Below are 16,625 nucleotides of genomic sequence, written 5' to 3' on the forward strand. Positions count from 1 at the left end.
TGTTTTTTGTTGACTTTTAAATATTTTCTTCTAAGGGGGAGGGGGAGGAGGGCCAAAGTCAGGGGAGAGCAAATCAAAACAAGCCAAAACAAGCCCCAAAGAAGGCCACCCTCCGTCCACCAGCCCCACACAAACCAAAGGCCTTTGAATATAACGGCTTGGCTGGAGGAACAGCCAGACAGAACTGACCTGCTGTTCCCAGGCCCCATCCTCAGCTCCCTTTCTGGTGAATGAGGGGCGGTGGATGGTCCCTCTGTCTTCCAGCCCTGGGTGGACAGAGGGGCTTCCAAAAAGAAAGAAGGATGGCCAGTGGGAATGGACTCCCTTCTTCTTCGGCCCTGGTGGCCAAACGTCCTTCCGCCCTGGGACCATTCCCCAGATATGTCTGGATCCACCAGGACACACCCCAAGACAGCCTAGACAAGACTTGCCATGAAATCTGGAAGAGGGTTCAGGGCTTGCCTGAGACCCTGCAGCCCAGGACCACCATGGAGCAGCTCTCTGCCCCCATGGTTGGGACTCCAAGAGACCATGAGCTCAGCTTCCAAGAAGAGTGAGTACCCTTCTATCTGGTTGGCAGCAAGGGAGGAGGGGAGGAGTTGAACTCTGACCTTCTGGGGGAATGTTCTGGACCACTGTTTAGCCTGGTTCAACTTTAAATGTTGAATTCTTTCCCTCCACATCCGTAGTCTTGTGTCAAAAAAAAAAAAAAAAAAAAAAAAAAAAATAAAAAATCTTTATAGAGCTGACCAAGGTCCTGAAAGTCGCCCAAGGGAAGGTCCCTGCCAGGGTGGCATAGCACACCATCCTTTCATTGGCTCACTAAGGGAGCTAACTGCACAGACACCGCCCTCCCCACCCCACCAGAATGGCTCTGAAGTTCTTGATGAGACATCCTAGCCAAAGTGGAGAGCTAGATGGTTCATGACTATTCCCAGAGGCAACTAGAAGATCTTTCCTAGTCAGGCATCGGCACAGATGAGCCTGCTGGTTTTAAACCACATCTGGAATTTCCTAATACAGGGAGCCAGCTGTCCCATTCAGCCTCCACAGAAGCGCCTGCAAGAGCACACATCAAAATATTTACTGGGAAGGCATTGACATATTCAGAGGACATAATAGAAAATTAAAGTGCGGGAAGATGGTTGTAAATAGCCAGTTTCCTGGATGGGAAAATCCCCTGTCTGGAAATAGGAGAGCCAAGTGTTTCTCCACTAGGGTAAAAGTTGCAGAGATATTCTTGGGGTTGAATATTTGCAAAGAGAGGGAGGAAGAAAGAAACAACCTTGTTAGGAAAGGGAAGGAGATCACCTTGGGTTACAAGTGCCACTGATAAGCATTTATTTGATACCTCATCTCTTCACAGTGGCCTCCAAATGTTAATTAATCTTCCCAGAGTCCCCACGAAGCAGGTATTACTGTCCCCATTTTACAGATGGACTAAGTGTTAATAATTAAGTGCTAATTGATAATTAGGTGATAATTAAGTCCTGTCTACTCCAACACATGCTCCAGCTCAGTTCAGAGATTCTCTGAGCAGAGGCATTTATCAGCGGTCTCTGCTTCTGGGATACCTAAGCAAAGTGCTAAGAAGAAAAGCAAAGTAAACCTGATCATTCATGTCTTGTGTACTCCCTGCTAACCTTTTTCAAGCTTTTTCACTTGCTACAGATGAAGGCAAAAAGCACTATGGCTATCCCTTTCTTCTCTGGCCCTGTGCTCAGCATGGCATGGCTCAGACAAGAATGATCTGCCTACAGCCAAAATCCTGCTGTCAGGCCTTTTGGTGGCACTGAGCTCTTCTCCCCTGCCCATTGCCATCTGCTCTGAGACAAGGGCCTTGGCAAAGGGACTTTGGGGCTAGACTCAGCTCTCATTGGCCAAGGAGCTGATTGTCCACTTTGTAGACCAAAGGTCAGTAGCAATTTCCAGTAGATGGCACCCTCTCTGCCAGGTCACACTGAATTAATGGAGACAGAGTCTACTTCCAGTTTGTACTTGGCCGAAAGTTGAACTGGCGCACCTCTGGCCAGTTGATTCACTCCATTTGGCCTTGATTTCCTCATCTGCAAATTAAGGATGATGTGCTTGGCCTTGTCCACCTCAGAGTTGATAATGAGGATCAAATGTGATGGGAGACAAGGAAGTGAAAGATGCATTAGATAGAAGAGGCCACCCTTGATATGCAGTGCATTTGTGTCATTGTCATTGTCACTGCTGTTGGCTTTAATCTTGGGCATCACGTTGTGCCCTACAGACCCTAGGATGATCCAACAGCTCCCTTGGAGTGAAATAGGCTGGGTGCTAGGCCTTGATCTCCACTTCACCCAGAGCTGTTCAGCTTATTCTGTTTTACTCACCGGAGTTCTAAGTAAGGTTATGTTGGCAAAGAATTGTGCTACTGAGAAAAGAGCTAGAAACCATTAACTTACATTGGGGGGAAAAAAAGACATTTTCATGGTATAAACCAACATGTAGAGCTACTGGAATAAAAAAAAAGTCTGGGCAGGTAAAGTCAGAGAACCCCAGCTTCAGCTGCCTTGTGCCAGCTATTTAGTTAGCAGCTGTTTATCTGAGCCTTGTTTTCCTCATTTGCCAAATGGAGATGGTAACTGTGTTTTACAGGGTTGTTGGTCACTAACTATGATAAAAAGTCCTGGTAGCAATTAGGATTTGTAAAAATCCCTTATAATAATTTCTTTAAGCTATACAACTTTCACATAAGATAGAAGCAATTTTAAATACCTTATCTTTTTTTCATTTTACTTTTTATTGCATAAAACTTCCAACTTATAAAACAGCATAATACAGTGACCACCTGTGTCCCTAGCACTGAGTTTTAATAATTATTAAATTGTACCATTCTGGTTTCAGTTGCTCCCTTCCCCATTTTTAAATAAAGCTCTCTCTCTACCTCTCCCCCCACCACTCTCTCTTTAATAGAAGAAGCAACTGAGGGTTGATTTTTTTCAGGGGAAGAAAGGAAGGGTTCTTTTTTTTTCTTTGTCTTAAGTCCTACCCATTAGGGAGGTGGTCATTTGAGAAATGAAACCTGGGACCATCTTAGCCATAATGTGACACTGGTGGCTGCTTTCCCTTTTAAAAATGTGGTGTTTTGGGTGAGTCATGACATTTGGGAGTCCCCTGTTGTGAGTGACTACACATAGATTTCAGTCCAGGGAGCTGTCCACAGTATATGCATGCGTGTGTGATGCTTGCAAGCCCACAAGTCTTTCTGCTGATAGACTTGGTTGTGGTGATGTCTTCTTCTAACAGGGTAGCTAGGTAAGTTGTAAAATTCTAGATATCGGAATTTTTTTCTTGACCCTATCCTTATATGTCATAAAACCCCAGACATCTCAAGTTAGATAGCACTCTCTGAAGCCATTTTCTGCCACTTGGATCCTTGCCAAGTAGGTGCCCGCTTGCATAGATTATATTTATATGGAGTTTTTTAAATGTTATTAAATTTATCTATTTCTTTCTTTATATGATACTGAGGAATTGAACTTAGGGTCTCATGCATACTAGGCAAGCACTCTACCACTAAGCCAAATTACCAGCCCTCACATATATTCTTAGATGAGAAGATATCATCTTCCAAGATAGTTCTGACCCCATTTGTGAACTCTCTCATAAGGTCATTTTCTTCCTGTAACTGAAGTCTGTCTCTATCAGACTAATACTAATTGATCTGGATTCTGCCCTTCTATCCTCTCCTCTCAATAGCTCTTTAGGTGGTAAGAGATGACAATCACATCCTAGGATTTCTTGTCTCTACAAGCGAAATGCCTCTGGTTTTCGGAGTTACCCTTCACATGCCAACTTGGTTGTTTTCCTGCTTGCATTGCTGGTCCTCGAGACACTGGGGTTCCCAGAATCAAGTTCAGTAATCCAGGCATAGTCCAGTGTGTGCTGACTAGGTCTTCACTGCCTACAGTCTGTGTTCCTGTTAGTGGCCATTAATACCACACTCTTTTCCTTTTATACTGACTTTGCTCTATAAACGCATCTGGAGTTCATTGATTGAAATATTTACTAAGCCTCTATCGTGTGTGTGAAACTGTACTAAAAGTTAGAAGAGTCAGGTACTGGTGCCTCACACATCAATCCTAGCTACTCAGGAGACTGAGATCCAAGGATTGCAGTTTGAAGCCAGCCTGGGCAGCAAAGTCTGTGAGATTCTTAATCTCCAATTAGCCATCAGAAAACCAGAAGTGGTGCTGTGGCTCAAAGTGGTAGAGCACTAGCCTTGAGCAAAAGTGCTTAGGGATAGAATCCAGGCTCACAACCAACAAAGCAGCAACAAAAAAAGGAAGAAGAAAAGAGAAAAAAATTAGGAGAAGAAAGCTGTGAACCAAACAAAGCAAGTGAAAGTTAATAATAATATATAATATGTATGACATAAAAATTATGATAACTTCACAATGGAAAACTAGTATTTTGTTGGAAGAGATCAAGGATGACCACATACAAATAAATGATATAACTTCAGCTAACAATGCTGGAAATAAAATACAATAAAGTAAGAGTCCCCTTGGCTGGCATTTCAGATCCTTTGAGTGAGCCTTGGATGCTTAGAAAGGTGTGATGGTCAAGTGCAGAACCTAGGAAAGACATCCAGGCAAGATGGAAAACAAATGCGAAGACCTTGAGGGAGAAATGAGCTTTGAAAGGGCAGTCCAGAGGAACTAAGAGATGGATATATGGCCTAAGGTGCCATCAAAGGGTGGCAAGCAAAGTGTTAGGGATGTGGGGGCACCTCTTGATGAAACTCAGCTTTATTGGATGAGTTGTAGTATGCATGCAGAGGTTTTCCAGGAGTGTAACACTGCTAAGTCTATAGCAAGCCTCTGTGCAGAGATGGCTCATAGGGGTGTGAGCAAGCTGGAAGCTTCTGGGGAGGTTCAGGTGCAGTAATCCAGGTGAGAGCTCATGGTTAAGGCGATGGAGCCACAGCACCTGCAGTACAAATGGAGACAGTCGGGGGTTCAGTGTGCACTTGTGAGAAGAGCCAGACGGCCCACAATGGCTTAGAACACATGAACAGAGACATCCAAGTAGGATTCAGGCTTTCAGCTCCTGGGTGAATGATGGTACCCATTTATAGAGGAGGAGAAGAAGTGGGAGAAAAACATTTTGGTAAGATATTGGTGGTTCTTTTGAGAGTCAATGAAACTACAAAATTTTGCTCAGTTATTTCTTTCTTCCCTCTCCCCCCCCCCTTTTTTTTCTTTTTTTGGTTGGTCGTGGGGCCTGAACGCTGAGCCTGGTCACTGTCCCTCAGCTCTTCAGCCCAAGGCTAGTGCTCTACCTCTTGAGCCACAGTACCACTTCCAGTTTTCTGGTGGTTAATTGGAGATAAGAATCTCATGGATATTCCTGCCTGGGTGGGCTGGCTATGAACTGTGATCCTCAGAACTCAGCTTCCTGAGTAGCTAAGATTACAGGCATGAGCCACCAGCTCCCAGGCTCAGTTTTTTCTTGATCAGTCTTAAATTTGGGCAAAGAGGTTTTACTGACTTATTTCAAGGACTCCATATTCATTCATCTCCCTCACCACTAAAGCTTCACAGTGTCAGAATGGGGGGTTGGGGATTTTCTGTTCACTCCAATACTCAGATTAAAGAGGGGCATTTGTTAATTCTTCCATTTGTGGATCCTTTCAACAAAGACTTATTGTTACCTTCTGGGGTCCAGAAGGTGCTGAGTTCCAGGGATTCAGAGATTAATCAGACTGAAGCCCTTGCTACCAAGGGCTCCCAATTAGTGAATGGGGCACAACAAAGATTCATCTAAAAACAGAACGTGCAATAAACATTTATAACATTTAGTTACACCTGCTATTTGCCCAACAATGTCTGAAAGAGGAATGGGGTGATGGAAAGATGGAGACAGCCTCTATCTTCCTTCGAGGAGCTTCAGTGTCTTTTACAAGGCGGCCAGTGGCACAAGATAAAAAATAGTGCTGGATAGGAAAAGCAGTGCTGCAGAATCTTCCTATGGGCCATGCCTGGCTTGGGAATGTATCCCACACAGGGGAAGGGAAGAAAGCTAAAGGGTCTAAAGCTAAGTCCTCCCTGCACTGTGAGTGTGAAGGAAGGAGATGGGCGCAGTGCCTTGGGAGCGGAGGATGTCATGATTCCTGATAGTCCTGAAGGTTTCTCTAGGTGAAAGTTTTCCCGGAGCTAGCTCTCAAGAGGGAAAAAAAAAAGGCACCTATGGAAGAGTCCAGCAGGTTCAGGGCAGGACAAGGGTAGGGATAGAGGATAGCCTGGCTGGGTGTGGTCAAACTTGTGTGACTACTTCCATGTCCTTGTTGACTCCTTGTTTTGTTTTGTTGGTTTGCAGAGTCCAAAGACTTTGGTGACCATCTTTCTAAGCCAAGACTTTAGTAGCAGGGATTATATCTTTAGAAAGAAAAAAACTTTGCTGAAGCATTCAAAACCAAACCAAACAAAGACAAAAAGCAAATACAGAAAGGATTTCTTGTCTGGCAGCTTTGGGGAAGGAAGAAGTGTGTGCCACGTGGCATTTCACTTAGCTTGGTAGATCTTGGCTGCCTGCTCTCACCCCACAAGCCAACTAGCCACTTCATCCATGGGTGAAGCCGATGAGATTTGGGAACCTTGTGTGAATTGCTCTCCCAATGAGCCATGAAACAATTGAATGAAGTTTGCTTTTCTGGAAGAGTTGCTTAAGATACACATCTTTTTATTATTATTATTTTCAAAGTACGAGTGCAAGGAGCAAGACCCACAAGTGGAAACTTGAGCTGGTATTCCAGAGCAGAAACCAGAGCTGAAGATTTATTTTATTTTGTTTTGTTTTTTGTCTAAAGCCTCCAGCGTCCTCTCCCCTTGGGAAAGTCAGATACCTCTTTGATAGCCCCTGAAGGGTGTCTGGGTGTACCCCCTTTTGCAAACACACCTCCCACATTTCTCCATCTTTTGGAAATAATTGCAGAGATTCCCCCAGGCTGCAGATTGAAATCCTTTGTTCTGAGCCCTTGAGCTTAAACACATACCCCTCTTCTCTTGAGCCCCTAGTCTGGGATTTAGTGCCCCATCATATTGACATCAAAGCATCCTCATCTTTGGTTCTCAAGTGAATCGAAAGCAAAGTAGGAACAGTATACTGGCAGACAGAGGCTCATGGCTGTCAGCTCTTCCCTTCTCCAGTGCCCCTGAACATCAACTCCTTGTCTCCTTGCTTGTTCTTTTCCTTCCCTTCTTCCATCTCCCTGTGCATTTGGATCTTTTTCCCCTAGGATGTTTCCCACCCTTCACCAACTCTATTCTCTGAGGCACATCAACAATGCTGCTCAGACCCTGTGGTCAAACCCTCCAGGGTCTCCATGGGAGGCCCTGACTTTACCTTTAAATGCACATCTTGCTATGCTGCATGGCCTTGCCTCTGTTCTGCTTACTTCACTTCAGAAGGAACACCCCTCTCCACATCTCTCTAACAATCAAGCTCTTATCTACCCTTAAAGACCTAGAATCAGTTCTTGTCCTTTGGAGTCTTCATTGCTTGTCCCACTCAACATTTCTTTCCTTCTACTTGCTCCTCCTCTTTGCCTATGACCCTTTCTCCTTTTCCTCTTCCTCTTTTCAGTGTTAGAGATCAAACCCAGGAACTTGTTCACGATTGCCAAGCACTTTACGATTGAACTACTACATCCCAAGTCCTTCTCTTTCTTTCTTTCCTTTCCTTTCCTTTCTTTCTTTCTCTTTTTTTGATAAGTTTTTTATTGTAAAAATACTGTACAGAGGGGTTACAGTTACATGAGCAAGGTAATGAGTACATTTCCTATCAAGCATTGTTACCTCCTCCTTTGTTTTTTCCCTACCATCCCTTCCTTCCCATCTCCACAACTACACTCCCCCCTTCTCCTTCCACGCCTAAATTGTATAGTATTTTTTCAACATAGTGTCTTGTACATCTCATTGTTACAATGGGTCAATCTGTATCCCTATTTAAGCATTTTGTTTTTTCCCTTCCCCTCCCCAAGCTAAAGAAGTGTATATACAAGATGCAGGGGACTGACATCAAATACAGGGAAAATAGGGGTTATACTGCAGGAGGAACATACAACGAAATAAAAAAATCACATGGTTCATTATAAATACGTTAGGAACAATAGCAAGAAAGAAAAAAGCCACTTGTATCCCTATCCTGGTGTTCATTCCACTTAACATTATCTTATCTGGTCATACGTACATAGCTTTTGACCTTTTCTGCTTGTCCCAGACATATACTAGTTATTGAAAGTAAGGGAAACCATGGGACCTATGTTTCTTTGGGCTTGGCTTACTTCACTTAATAAAATTTTTTCCAAGTCTTTCCATTTCCTATCAAATGGGGCGATGTCATTCTTTCTGATGGAGGCATAGAATTCCATTGTGTATATATACCACATTTTCTTGATCCATTCATCTACTGAGGGGCATCTGGGTTGGTTCCATATCTTTCTTTTTTCTTTTCTTCTCTTCCTTTCTTTCTCTCTTTTCTTTTTCTCTTTTTTAATCTCCATTTTTCCTTCCTTCCTTCCTTCCTTCTTTCCATCTTTCTAATGGAGGTCTGGCTATCCAGGCTAATGTAAAACTCATGGGCTCAAGAGATCTTCCCACCTTGGCCTCCCAAGTGTTAGGACTATAGGCACATGCCACTATCCTCTTTTCATTTTAAGCAAACTGACATCTTGCTTCTTTTCCTGAGAGTTAAGGTATCTAATATAACTTGGCTGTAGCCAAGCTTCTTAAACTATCTGAAAAGGGTTCTTTGTTAATGAAATAATGTATATAATGTTTTCACAGCACCATTACCATTGTCAGCATCACCATTGCCACCACCACCACCACCACCAACATTATCATATAGTTTCCATCACTATTATCATCACATCACCATCATCATCATCACTATCACCATTACCATCCTCACCATCCTCATCTTGGTCAACAACACCAACACCACTACCACCACCATCATAATTACCATCATCATTGAAGGATAAAAATGACAGGTCAAGAATGCTGTGAAGAGAGGAGACTTTATAAAGCAAGCTAGGGGAAGCGTAACTCAAATGGGGACAGTGTATTTGCTTATAACAAAACACCATGAAACTATAATAGTTAGTCTTATTATTCATATGAGAAAGGAAGATATGTCATGAGACAAACACTTGCTTGGCTCTGAGGGTTGCATGGTGGGTGTTTTTACGCATGCACAAATGTGTGAGGAAGCCAATGATGGATGAGCCATTACAACACCACCCTGAGGACAGTGAGGCCCAGAGCAAAGGGCCACAATGCTCAGAGAAAGAAGTGAGGGATGTGGAGGCAGAGTTATCAATAAGCCAAGATGTGGCAGGGGTTGTGTCTCCTTCTACTTTAGGCTGCATAACAGGCAACTAGTAATTCCTTGAGCAACTTGTGTGTACTAAGTTCTGAATTTCAATTTTCTGCCTTGTCTCATTGTTTTTACAACCCTTTCTAGTAGTTGTCCAGTAATACTCCCATTCTGTAGATAGTAAGGTAAGGTTCAGAAAGGTTAGGCAATTTGCCTGGGGTTATTCAACTGAGAGGGAGCAGAGCAGGAATGGAAACTCTGTGGAGCTTCAAGGCCTGAGTTCTGCTGGACACCAGGGGTCCTGTGGTATATTCTGCTTAGCATCAAGAGCCATGAGCAGGACAAGGAAGATACATCGTGATTAACGTCCCACCTCCCATGTCCCCCTTAGTAATTTAGTTTTATAGTTCCAGGAGCTTTGTGGCAGGTTGTGGAAGCCTGCAGAGATGGGCCACCAGTGGTTTGGTTTAATCCCCGTTTTAATATCTTTGTTGCAACGTTCTTTCCAATTCAGCTCCCAAGTCACATTAAAAAAAAACTCTTTCTTAGGGTAAGCCTTTCCTTATTAAACAGATTCAAATGAAAAGTTTTAAAGATAATTTGAACAATAAGAATCACTCTGTAGCTCCCAGCCGAAGCTCCTTTATTGCTGTATTTATTCCCCTGTATTTCCTGTCTCATTCTCCAGCTCACTGCATGCTTCATTCCCCCTCACCCCCCCCCCCCAAGTCCATGGCCCACCTCACCAGTCTACTCCTCTCCCTGGAGGAAGGCTCGGGGAGATGCTGTGGGGACAGGTAAGGTATCTCCTTTGTACATGCCAATACACTTTCTAAGGCTGCTGTATCGGCTCTGACTGACTGACTGACTGACGGGCAGAGAATTGCTGCAAAGCAGCTATAGGGAGATTCCCAGGTACCAGGGTGTGTCCTGAGTATACAAACAGGAGGGAGGAGTTGGGGGGGGAGAAGGAGGAGGGAGAGAAGGCAGCTGGGGGAAAGGTTACCTGTTCAAGTGCCTGGGTCCCCATTCTAGGCACAGAATTGCCTTTTTTTCCAAGGAGGCCCAGAGTATCTGCATTTGAAGTGAGTACTCAGACTTGCTCTTAATGCACATCGATGGAAGTTTCCTGCTTTAGAGGGGGAGGGGGGAGTCAAAGAAAAGGAACCTTAGGCCTACAATAGGCAACGATAGGGTACAGCAACCTTAGGCAACCTTAGGCAAAGATAGGGTACAGTTTGCCAAAGAAGTGTTTGCATGGAACTAGAACATGGAAGGAAGGAAGGAAGGAAGGAAGGAAGGAAGGAAGGAAGGAAGGAAGGAAGGAAGGAAGGAAGGAAGGAAGGAAGGAAGGAAGGAAGAAGGGAAGGAAGGAAGGAGGGAAGGAAGGAAGAAGGGAAGGAAAGAGGGAAGGAAGGAAGGAAGGAAGGAAGGAAAGAGGGAAGGAAAGAGGGAAGGAAGGAGGGAAGGAAGGAAAGGAAGGAAAGGAAGGAAAGAAGGAAGGAAGGAAAGAAGGAAGGAAGGAAAGAAGGAAGGAAGTGGGTCTGACCTTTACTGAGCTCAAAGTATATGCCAGAGACACTTGAAAAACAGAGTCTGCTCTGAGTGAAGGCCTTTGCCTGCAAGTGAGATGAAGAGGCCTGGCATTCTGGGAGCTGAAGATTTCACAGGATTGTCTCCTTTGAGCTGGGGAGGATTTCAGCATTTCATCCTCACTTAGCAGATGAAGAGGCCAAGATATCAGAGACCTTCCCCAACTTCACACCTTGGAGAACAGGGCTCCTCCATGCTGTGAACTGGGTCAGCAGGACTCCAAAACCTGCAGCAAGGCCTGGCTCTCTGGCTCTCCTAGTCAGAGACGCTAACATTTGCATAGGGCCCCTTACAATTTACCAAGCGCTTTCACATTCATCTTCTTATTTAATCCTCCCTAAGACCTGGAAAGTGAAGGAGGGCTGGGGGTGGGGAGGCTGATGCTTTCCCAAGCTCCTCCCCCTAACTAGATATGTCCCAACCAACGGAGGCCATCTAAGTATCTTTTGGACACAGGCTACTTGGGTGACTGCTGAGTCTGCACCCTTTCTCAACTGACAGTCCCCCCACTCCCCCAGAATCCCCAGACTGAGAGAAGTGGTCCAGGCATAGAAGTCATGAGAGAGATAGAGTTCACCTGTCCTGCCTCTTTTCTGTCCTTCCTGGTGGAAGAAGTATGTGGTGGTTTGCATAAGTGCATGAGTGTGTATGGCTCTTTATGTGTGTATATATGTGCATTGGTTTGTGCACATGAATGTGTAGGGGTGTATATGTGGTGTGTGTGTGTTCATAGCTACTGTGTGAATAGATTGCTGTGGTGTGTTAAGCGTGCATGGGTGTGTATGTGTGCATGAGTTGTATTTTTGCTGTGGGATATCTATGGGGAAGAATAGTATGTCCTGATCTCAAGCTTAGGGAAGGTAGAGGGAGATACAAGTTAACCTTGACCTAAGAGCAGGAAGCCTGCCTCCCTTTCCACCACCCTTGGGTGCTGGGACTTGTCCACCAGATAGGAAGACTCAGACTCATACAGAGTCTGAAGCCAGAGTAGAGCTCCCCTAAGGAAGATACAGGCTGGACAGCTGGATATCTGCCCCTCCTTCACTCTTAGTCTCTGGCTTGTCCTCTGATTTTGTTTTGAAAGGTTTGAGAGTCACATGGACCTGGGGTCCAATTCTGATTCTCTTGAGTGAACATGAAAAGTCCTTTTAACTTTCCTGAGCCGCCTCCTACACTTGGAAAGAACATGCTTCCTCATCCCTAGTGATTATAGTGAAGACATGTGGCAGGTGTATTCCCTGGCACCTAGCAGAGTCATCACTGGTTGTGGTGGCTCAAGTCTCTGTCCCGCCCCATCATCACCCTCCAGGACCCCACATACATGAGAACCAGAGCTTCATAATCTCCCAACTTGGCCTTTATGTCTGATCTCACCTTGTGCCACCGCACTCACCATTAGCATGACACCCCAACTTTGTTCATGCTGTTCCCTGTGTCCAGAACCCTCCTCTAGAATTGTTCATCTGGCTATATGCTTATGATTGGTTAGGCCTCGATGAGGCCTCTCTTGTCCTCATTTAGATCTATGTCCCATACAGCATTTTGCTCTTGGTTTCTAAGGCAGGATAGCTGGACAGTTAGCAGAAGCAACCTGAGGCATTGGTTCACTTGTTTTTGTCCCTTCATAATTCTGTGACCTTTGGAAAAATCGCCTAACTTCTCTTTCCCTTGGCTTCTTCATGTTTAAAACCGGGATGATTATCTCTTCATTTGTATCAGTTAGCTTTTGACTTATAACAAAACACCATAAAAACTTTGTGGCTAAAAACTACAACGCTGTCCCTAGCCATCATGTTTACAATGAAGTAGTTCAGACTGGCTTCAGCCAGGTGGCTCTTCTGGTGTGGACTGTGCTTAAGTGGATTGGGCTGGCGCTCTTCCTCGTGGGTCTGCCTTCAGCTTGTAGGTTTGGCCAACTGTGGCCAATGGTGGTTCTCTCTTCCTCCACCTGGTGTGTCATCATGTAGCTGGTTAGCTGGGCCTGTTTACCTAGAGGGTCCCGGTCCCAAGAGAAATAAGAGATTAAGCCCTAATGCCTAAGCACATTGGAACGCTCTGACTTCTTACTGAACCAAGAATGGAGGTAACTCTGAAAGGGTGCAGGTCCTGGAAAGTGTGATAAAGTGGAGGATCTTTAATGAGTTTATCACAGGACCCCATTGGGGATGCCTGGGGATTAATGAGAGCTTCCTATGAAAAGTACTTAACATAGTGGTTGGCTTCTTAGCCCACAATAAGGCTTAATTTATTATTTTTGTGAGATGGGACTTGAGACTTTGACTGCTTGTTTAAAGGCCTGGCCTGCATGAAACTGTAGGGATTTGAATCTAGTTTCTACTTTGTGCTTGAGGGACTGACCTGTCCACTAGGCCATTATGTTGTTCTACCTCGAGTAGAGACATAAAGAAGCCAAAAGTCTCACCCACAGTCAGGGGAGGTCAGTCTGCAGATAGGCAGGCCACCATTGGAGCCCAACTCTGTATGTGACTCTAGCACTTTCTACCAGCTTCATTCTTTAATCAGTCAGGTGGCCGGGGCACCCGGTCTAGATACTGTGTTTGTGGTTGGTATAAAGATGCCATCGCTGGAGGAAAATGTTTGTGTCGGCGCTCTCCTCCAGCACTCGCATTTTCTGCTTGCATTTTTTTTTTCTGTTGTTTGGCTCAGATGAATAGCAGTTTTCATCTTTTCTCTGTGTTATCATGTACACAGAACTGCTGCTGGGGGAACTAACAACATGCTTGCTTAGTCATTATTCTGGGAAGGGGTGCCAGCCAGTCAATAGCCTTTATTTTCACATGACTCAGTACACTGCAAATGCAGAAATAATGCCGGGCATCTGAGTACAGAGCCACAATCAGACACCTATCATTTCTAGAGGTGGGCAGGGGGGAGGGAGGCAGTGTGGAAGTGGAGCCACAGAGCCTGGGCATGCATTCGGTCTTGCTTCCTGGGTGAGGCATCAAGAATTCGGTTGCCCTGACTAAATGAATCACTGGATAGAGTCTGATAGTTTGTGTGTGTGTGTGTGTGTGTGTGTGTGTGTGTGTGTGTGCATGTGTGTGTGTGTGTGTGTGTGTGTGTGTGTGTTTTAATGAACCCAAGGAGAAAGTGAACAGCACAAGAGAGGTGTCAGGTCTAGCAAAGCTTCTCCAAGAAAAGAATAAAAGGTGGGTTCCAGGAAATGCAGACAGAACATTAAACTCAGCAAAGTTGTGGGGTGCAGGAGAAATCTTCCTGTGAGCCTTATGGAACCACTCAGAATCAGTATGGATCCTGGCTAGGGTCTGCCCCGGGAACACCTTATAGAGCTTGAGAGTTTTTAGGACGAGACCAAATAGAATGGTTAAGGTCATCTGATCAACTCAACAGATGCCAGGTCAGAGGTGGTACCACAGCCAGACAGGCAGAAAGTAGTGGAAGGAGCTAGGGCATTCTTCCAAATAAGGGACAGGAATATATATAGGGGATTGAAGAACTCTTGAGAGATGGGACAAGGGCAAGGGAAAATGAGCTCGCTCATTCATTTATTCAAAAAGTACTTACTGAGCTGGAGTTATGAGCCAAGTACTTCCTTAGGCTTGGAGACCTCTGGGGTGAACCAGGTAGGAGTCTATCTTTGTGGAGTGGATGTTGTGGGGGAATAAAGGTGGAAGGGAGAGGTATATGATAGTGGTAAGCACTAGGAAGGAAATAAACAGGTAGATGGGATAGAGTGTGCCTAGTAAGGGCTGGGGGCATTAAAAAAATGTGGGCTGCAAAGGATGCTTTGAGAACAGGACACGTGAACTGAGGCTGAATGATGAGGAGACAGTCCAAGAATAATGGGGTATATATGGAGGGAGAAGGGGATTGGAGGGATATTCCATAGAAAATGCAAAGGCCCTGAGGCTGGAATGAACGTGGTTTTTCAAGGATAATAAAAGGCAGGTTGTCGCTGGAAGGAGGGGGAGATGGAACCCATGTGTGTAGTGTTTGGGGGGATCATCAGGAGTTTGGATTTTTATCCCATGAGTAATGAGATTCTATGAGAGGGTTTTAAGTAGGATCTGAGTTCTGAGCATGTCTTAGCTCTGTGGGCATGTAGTTTTCTAGAACAAATAAGAATGAGCAAATCTGATTTTCTTGAGGGTGGAAGGAGGAGGGGTGAGTGAGGTGGGTAGACATAAGATCAGGGACTTCTAAACCATGTGGCGAATCTCAATGGTGGCAAGGCATGTGGCATGGGGCTCTTGCATGCATGGTGGAGAAGGGATGGTAGCACCGGACTGCTTTGTTCCCCACCAAGTGTTGATTGCAGATTACTACCAGGCTGCTGGGGGCGGGGGAACTCCCCAGCAGAGTCCCCATGGCCCTGCCTCAGACTCTTTCCTGTTCAACATTTCTATCTGCAAATTGGCAAAAGCCTCCGCAGACAAGCTCATCAGACATGCAGCTGACACAAAGCTGTCAGGGACCACTAATGCCATGGATGACAGGCTCAGGATCCACTGTGATGATCTTCACGGGCTGGAGGCACAGGACGGGAGCAGAAATGTCCCTGATTGCATTTAGATGGAGGAGCGAAGCTTTAGCGCCAGTGCCAGGGGACGTCACTGGATAACTTCCAGAAAGGAAGCGAAAGGAAGCGTGGGCTGGGGCCGGTGAGGAAAATGAGGGCAGCTGGACCAGCCCTATTCCCACACCAGCTTCTTCCCTGTCCGCATGGTGACAAGGCTGGAGGCCTGTCTGGGTCACTGTTCCCACTCACAGTGATGACACTCTGTAATGACCAAGGGCAAGGAGAGGATCAGATAGAGTGGGTGTGGATGCCTGGCTCCACTCTCTGAGCTGGTGGTAGGATCAACACAGAGGTTGTCCAGGATGGCCTTTGAGGGGTGGTAGAGGGCTCAGAGACAGCGGGACTGCTCTGTTGTTGGCACAAGGTGCTGCCCTGTCTAGAAATGCCAACTTCTTAACAGCCTCATGGGACTGGATGTGCAGAGGATAATAACCAGAAGGGAGCACAAGGTCTGGAAGTTAGTTCCCCAAGATTGCTTGTGAGTTTGGAAGGTAGCAACCAAGATCAACATGGGTGTTTTTTCAGATGCCACAGGGCTGCAGGTAGAGACAAAAGGTGCCTTCTGCATTTCCACAGGTGCCAATAGCATGGGGGGGGGGGGCGGCTTGGGCAAAGGCTTCTGGGCGTACACCATAACTGATCTAACCCCTGATAATATAGCCTGCTAGGAGGGAGCTACACCATGAACATTTTCTGGCTTGCTGTATGACAGGCTTGTGCTCCTTTAAGGGATTCTGTGATGAGCTTTTTCTAAGTGTATGTGTGTAACATTTTTATTTAAACACACACACACACACACACACACACACACACCCCACAACAGCATTGACAGAAACCAAGCAGACTCAAGTAGAGTGGATCGTGTGTAGCCCCACGTTTATTCCTTCTGTTTAGCTCCCTCTTTTTCCCCTGCCTCGTGCTGGATTAATTTAAAAGAAAACTCCAGATATAATTTGATCTGTAAATACTCCAGCATGAGGCTCTGAGAGATAAGGACTCCTTTTTTTGTTGCTGCTGTTGTTCAAATGGAACCACAATATCATCATCAAGATTTTGAAAATTAACATCATTGTAGTGAGTCTTTAGGATTCAGCAAAGCTCCTGACATAACAGCTTG

The 16,625-nt window shown here is 45.3% G+C and overlaps 1 protein-coding gene across 1 annotated transcript in view; it reads left to right on the forward strand.

Annotated features, from left to right (window-relative positions):
• Positions 1-230: 230 nt before the first annotated feature.
• CUNH1orf94 (chromosome unknown C1orf94 homolog) overlaps positions 231-16,625 on the forward strand; it is a 32,052-nt gene continuing 15,657 nt past the window's right edge. Inside the window, exon 1 of the mRNA XM_042685227.1 lies at positions 231-553. Within this exon, the coding sequence (XP_042541161.1) occupies positions 231-553 (323 nt within the window). The remainder of the gene's footprint in view (positions 554-16,625) is intronic.

The sequence above is a fragment of the Dipodomys spectabilis genome, unplaced genomic scaffold (genome assembly GCF_019054845.1).
Source record: "Dipodomys spectabilis isolate Male_0828 unplaced genomic scaffold, ASM1905484v1 ptg000002l, whole genome shotgun sequence".
Lineage (NCBI taxonomy): Eukaryota > Metazoa > Chordata > Mammalia > Rodentia > Heteromyidae > Dipodomys > Dipodomys spectabilis.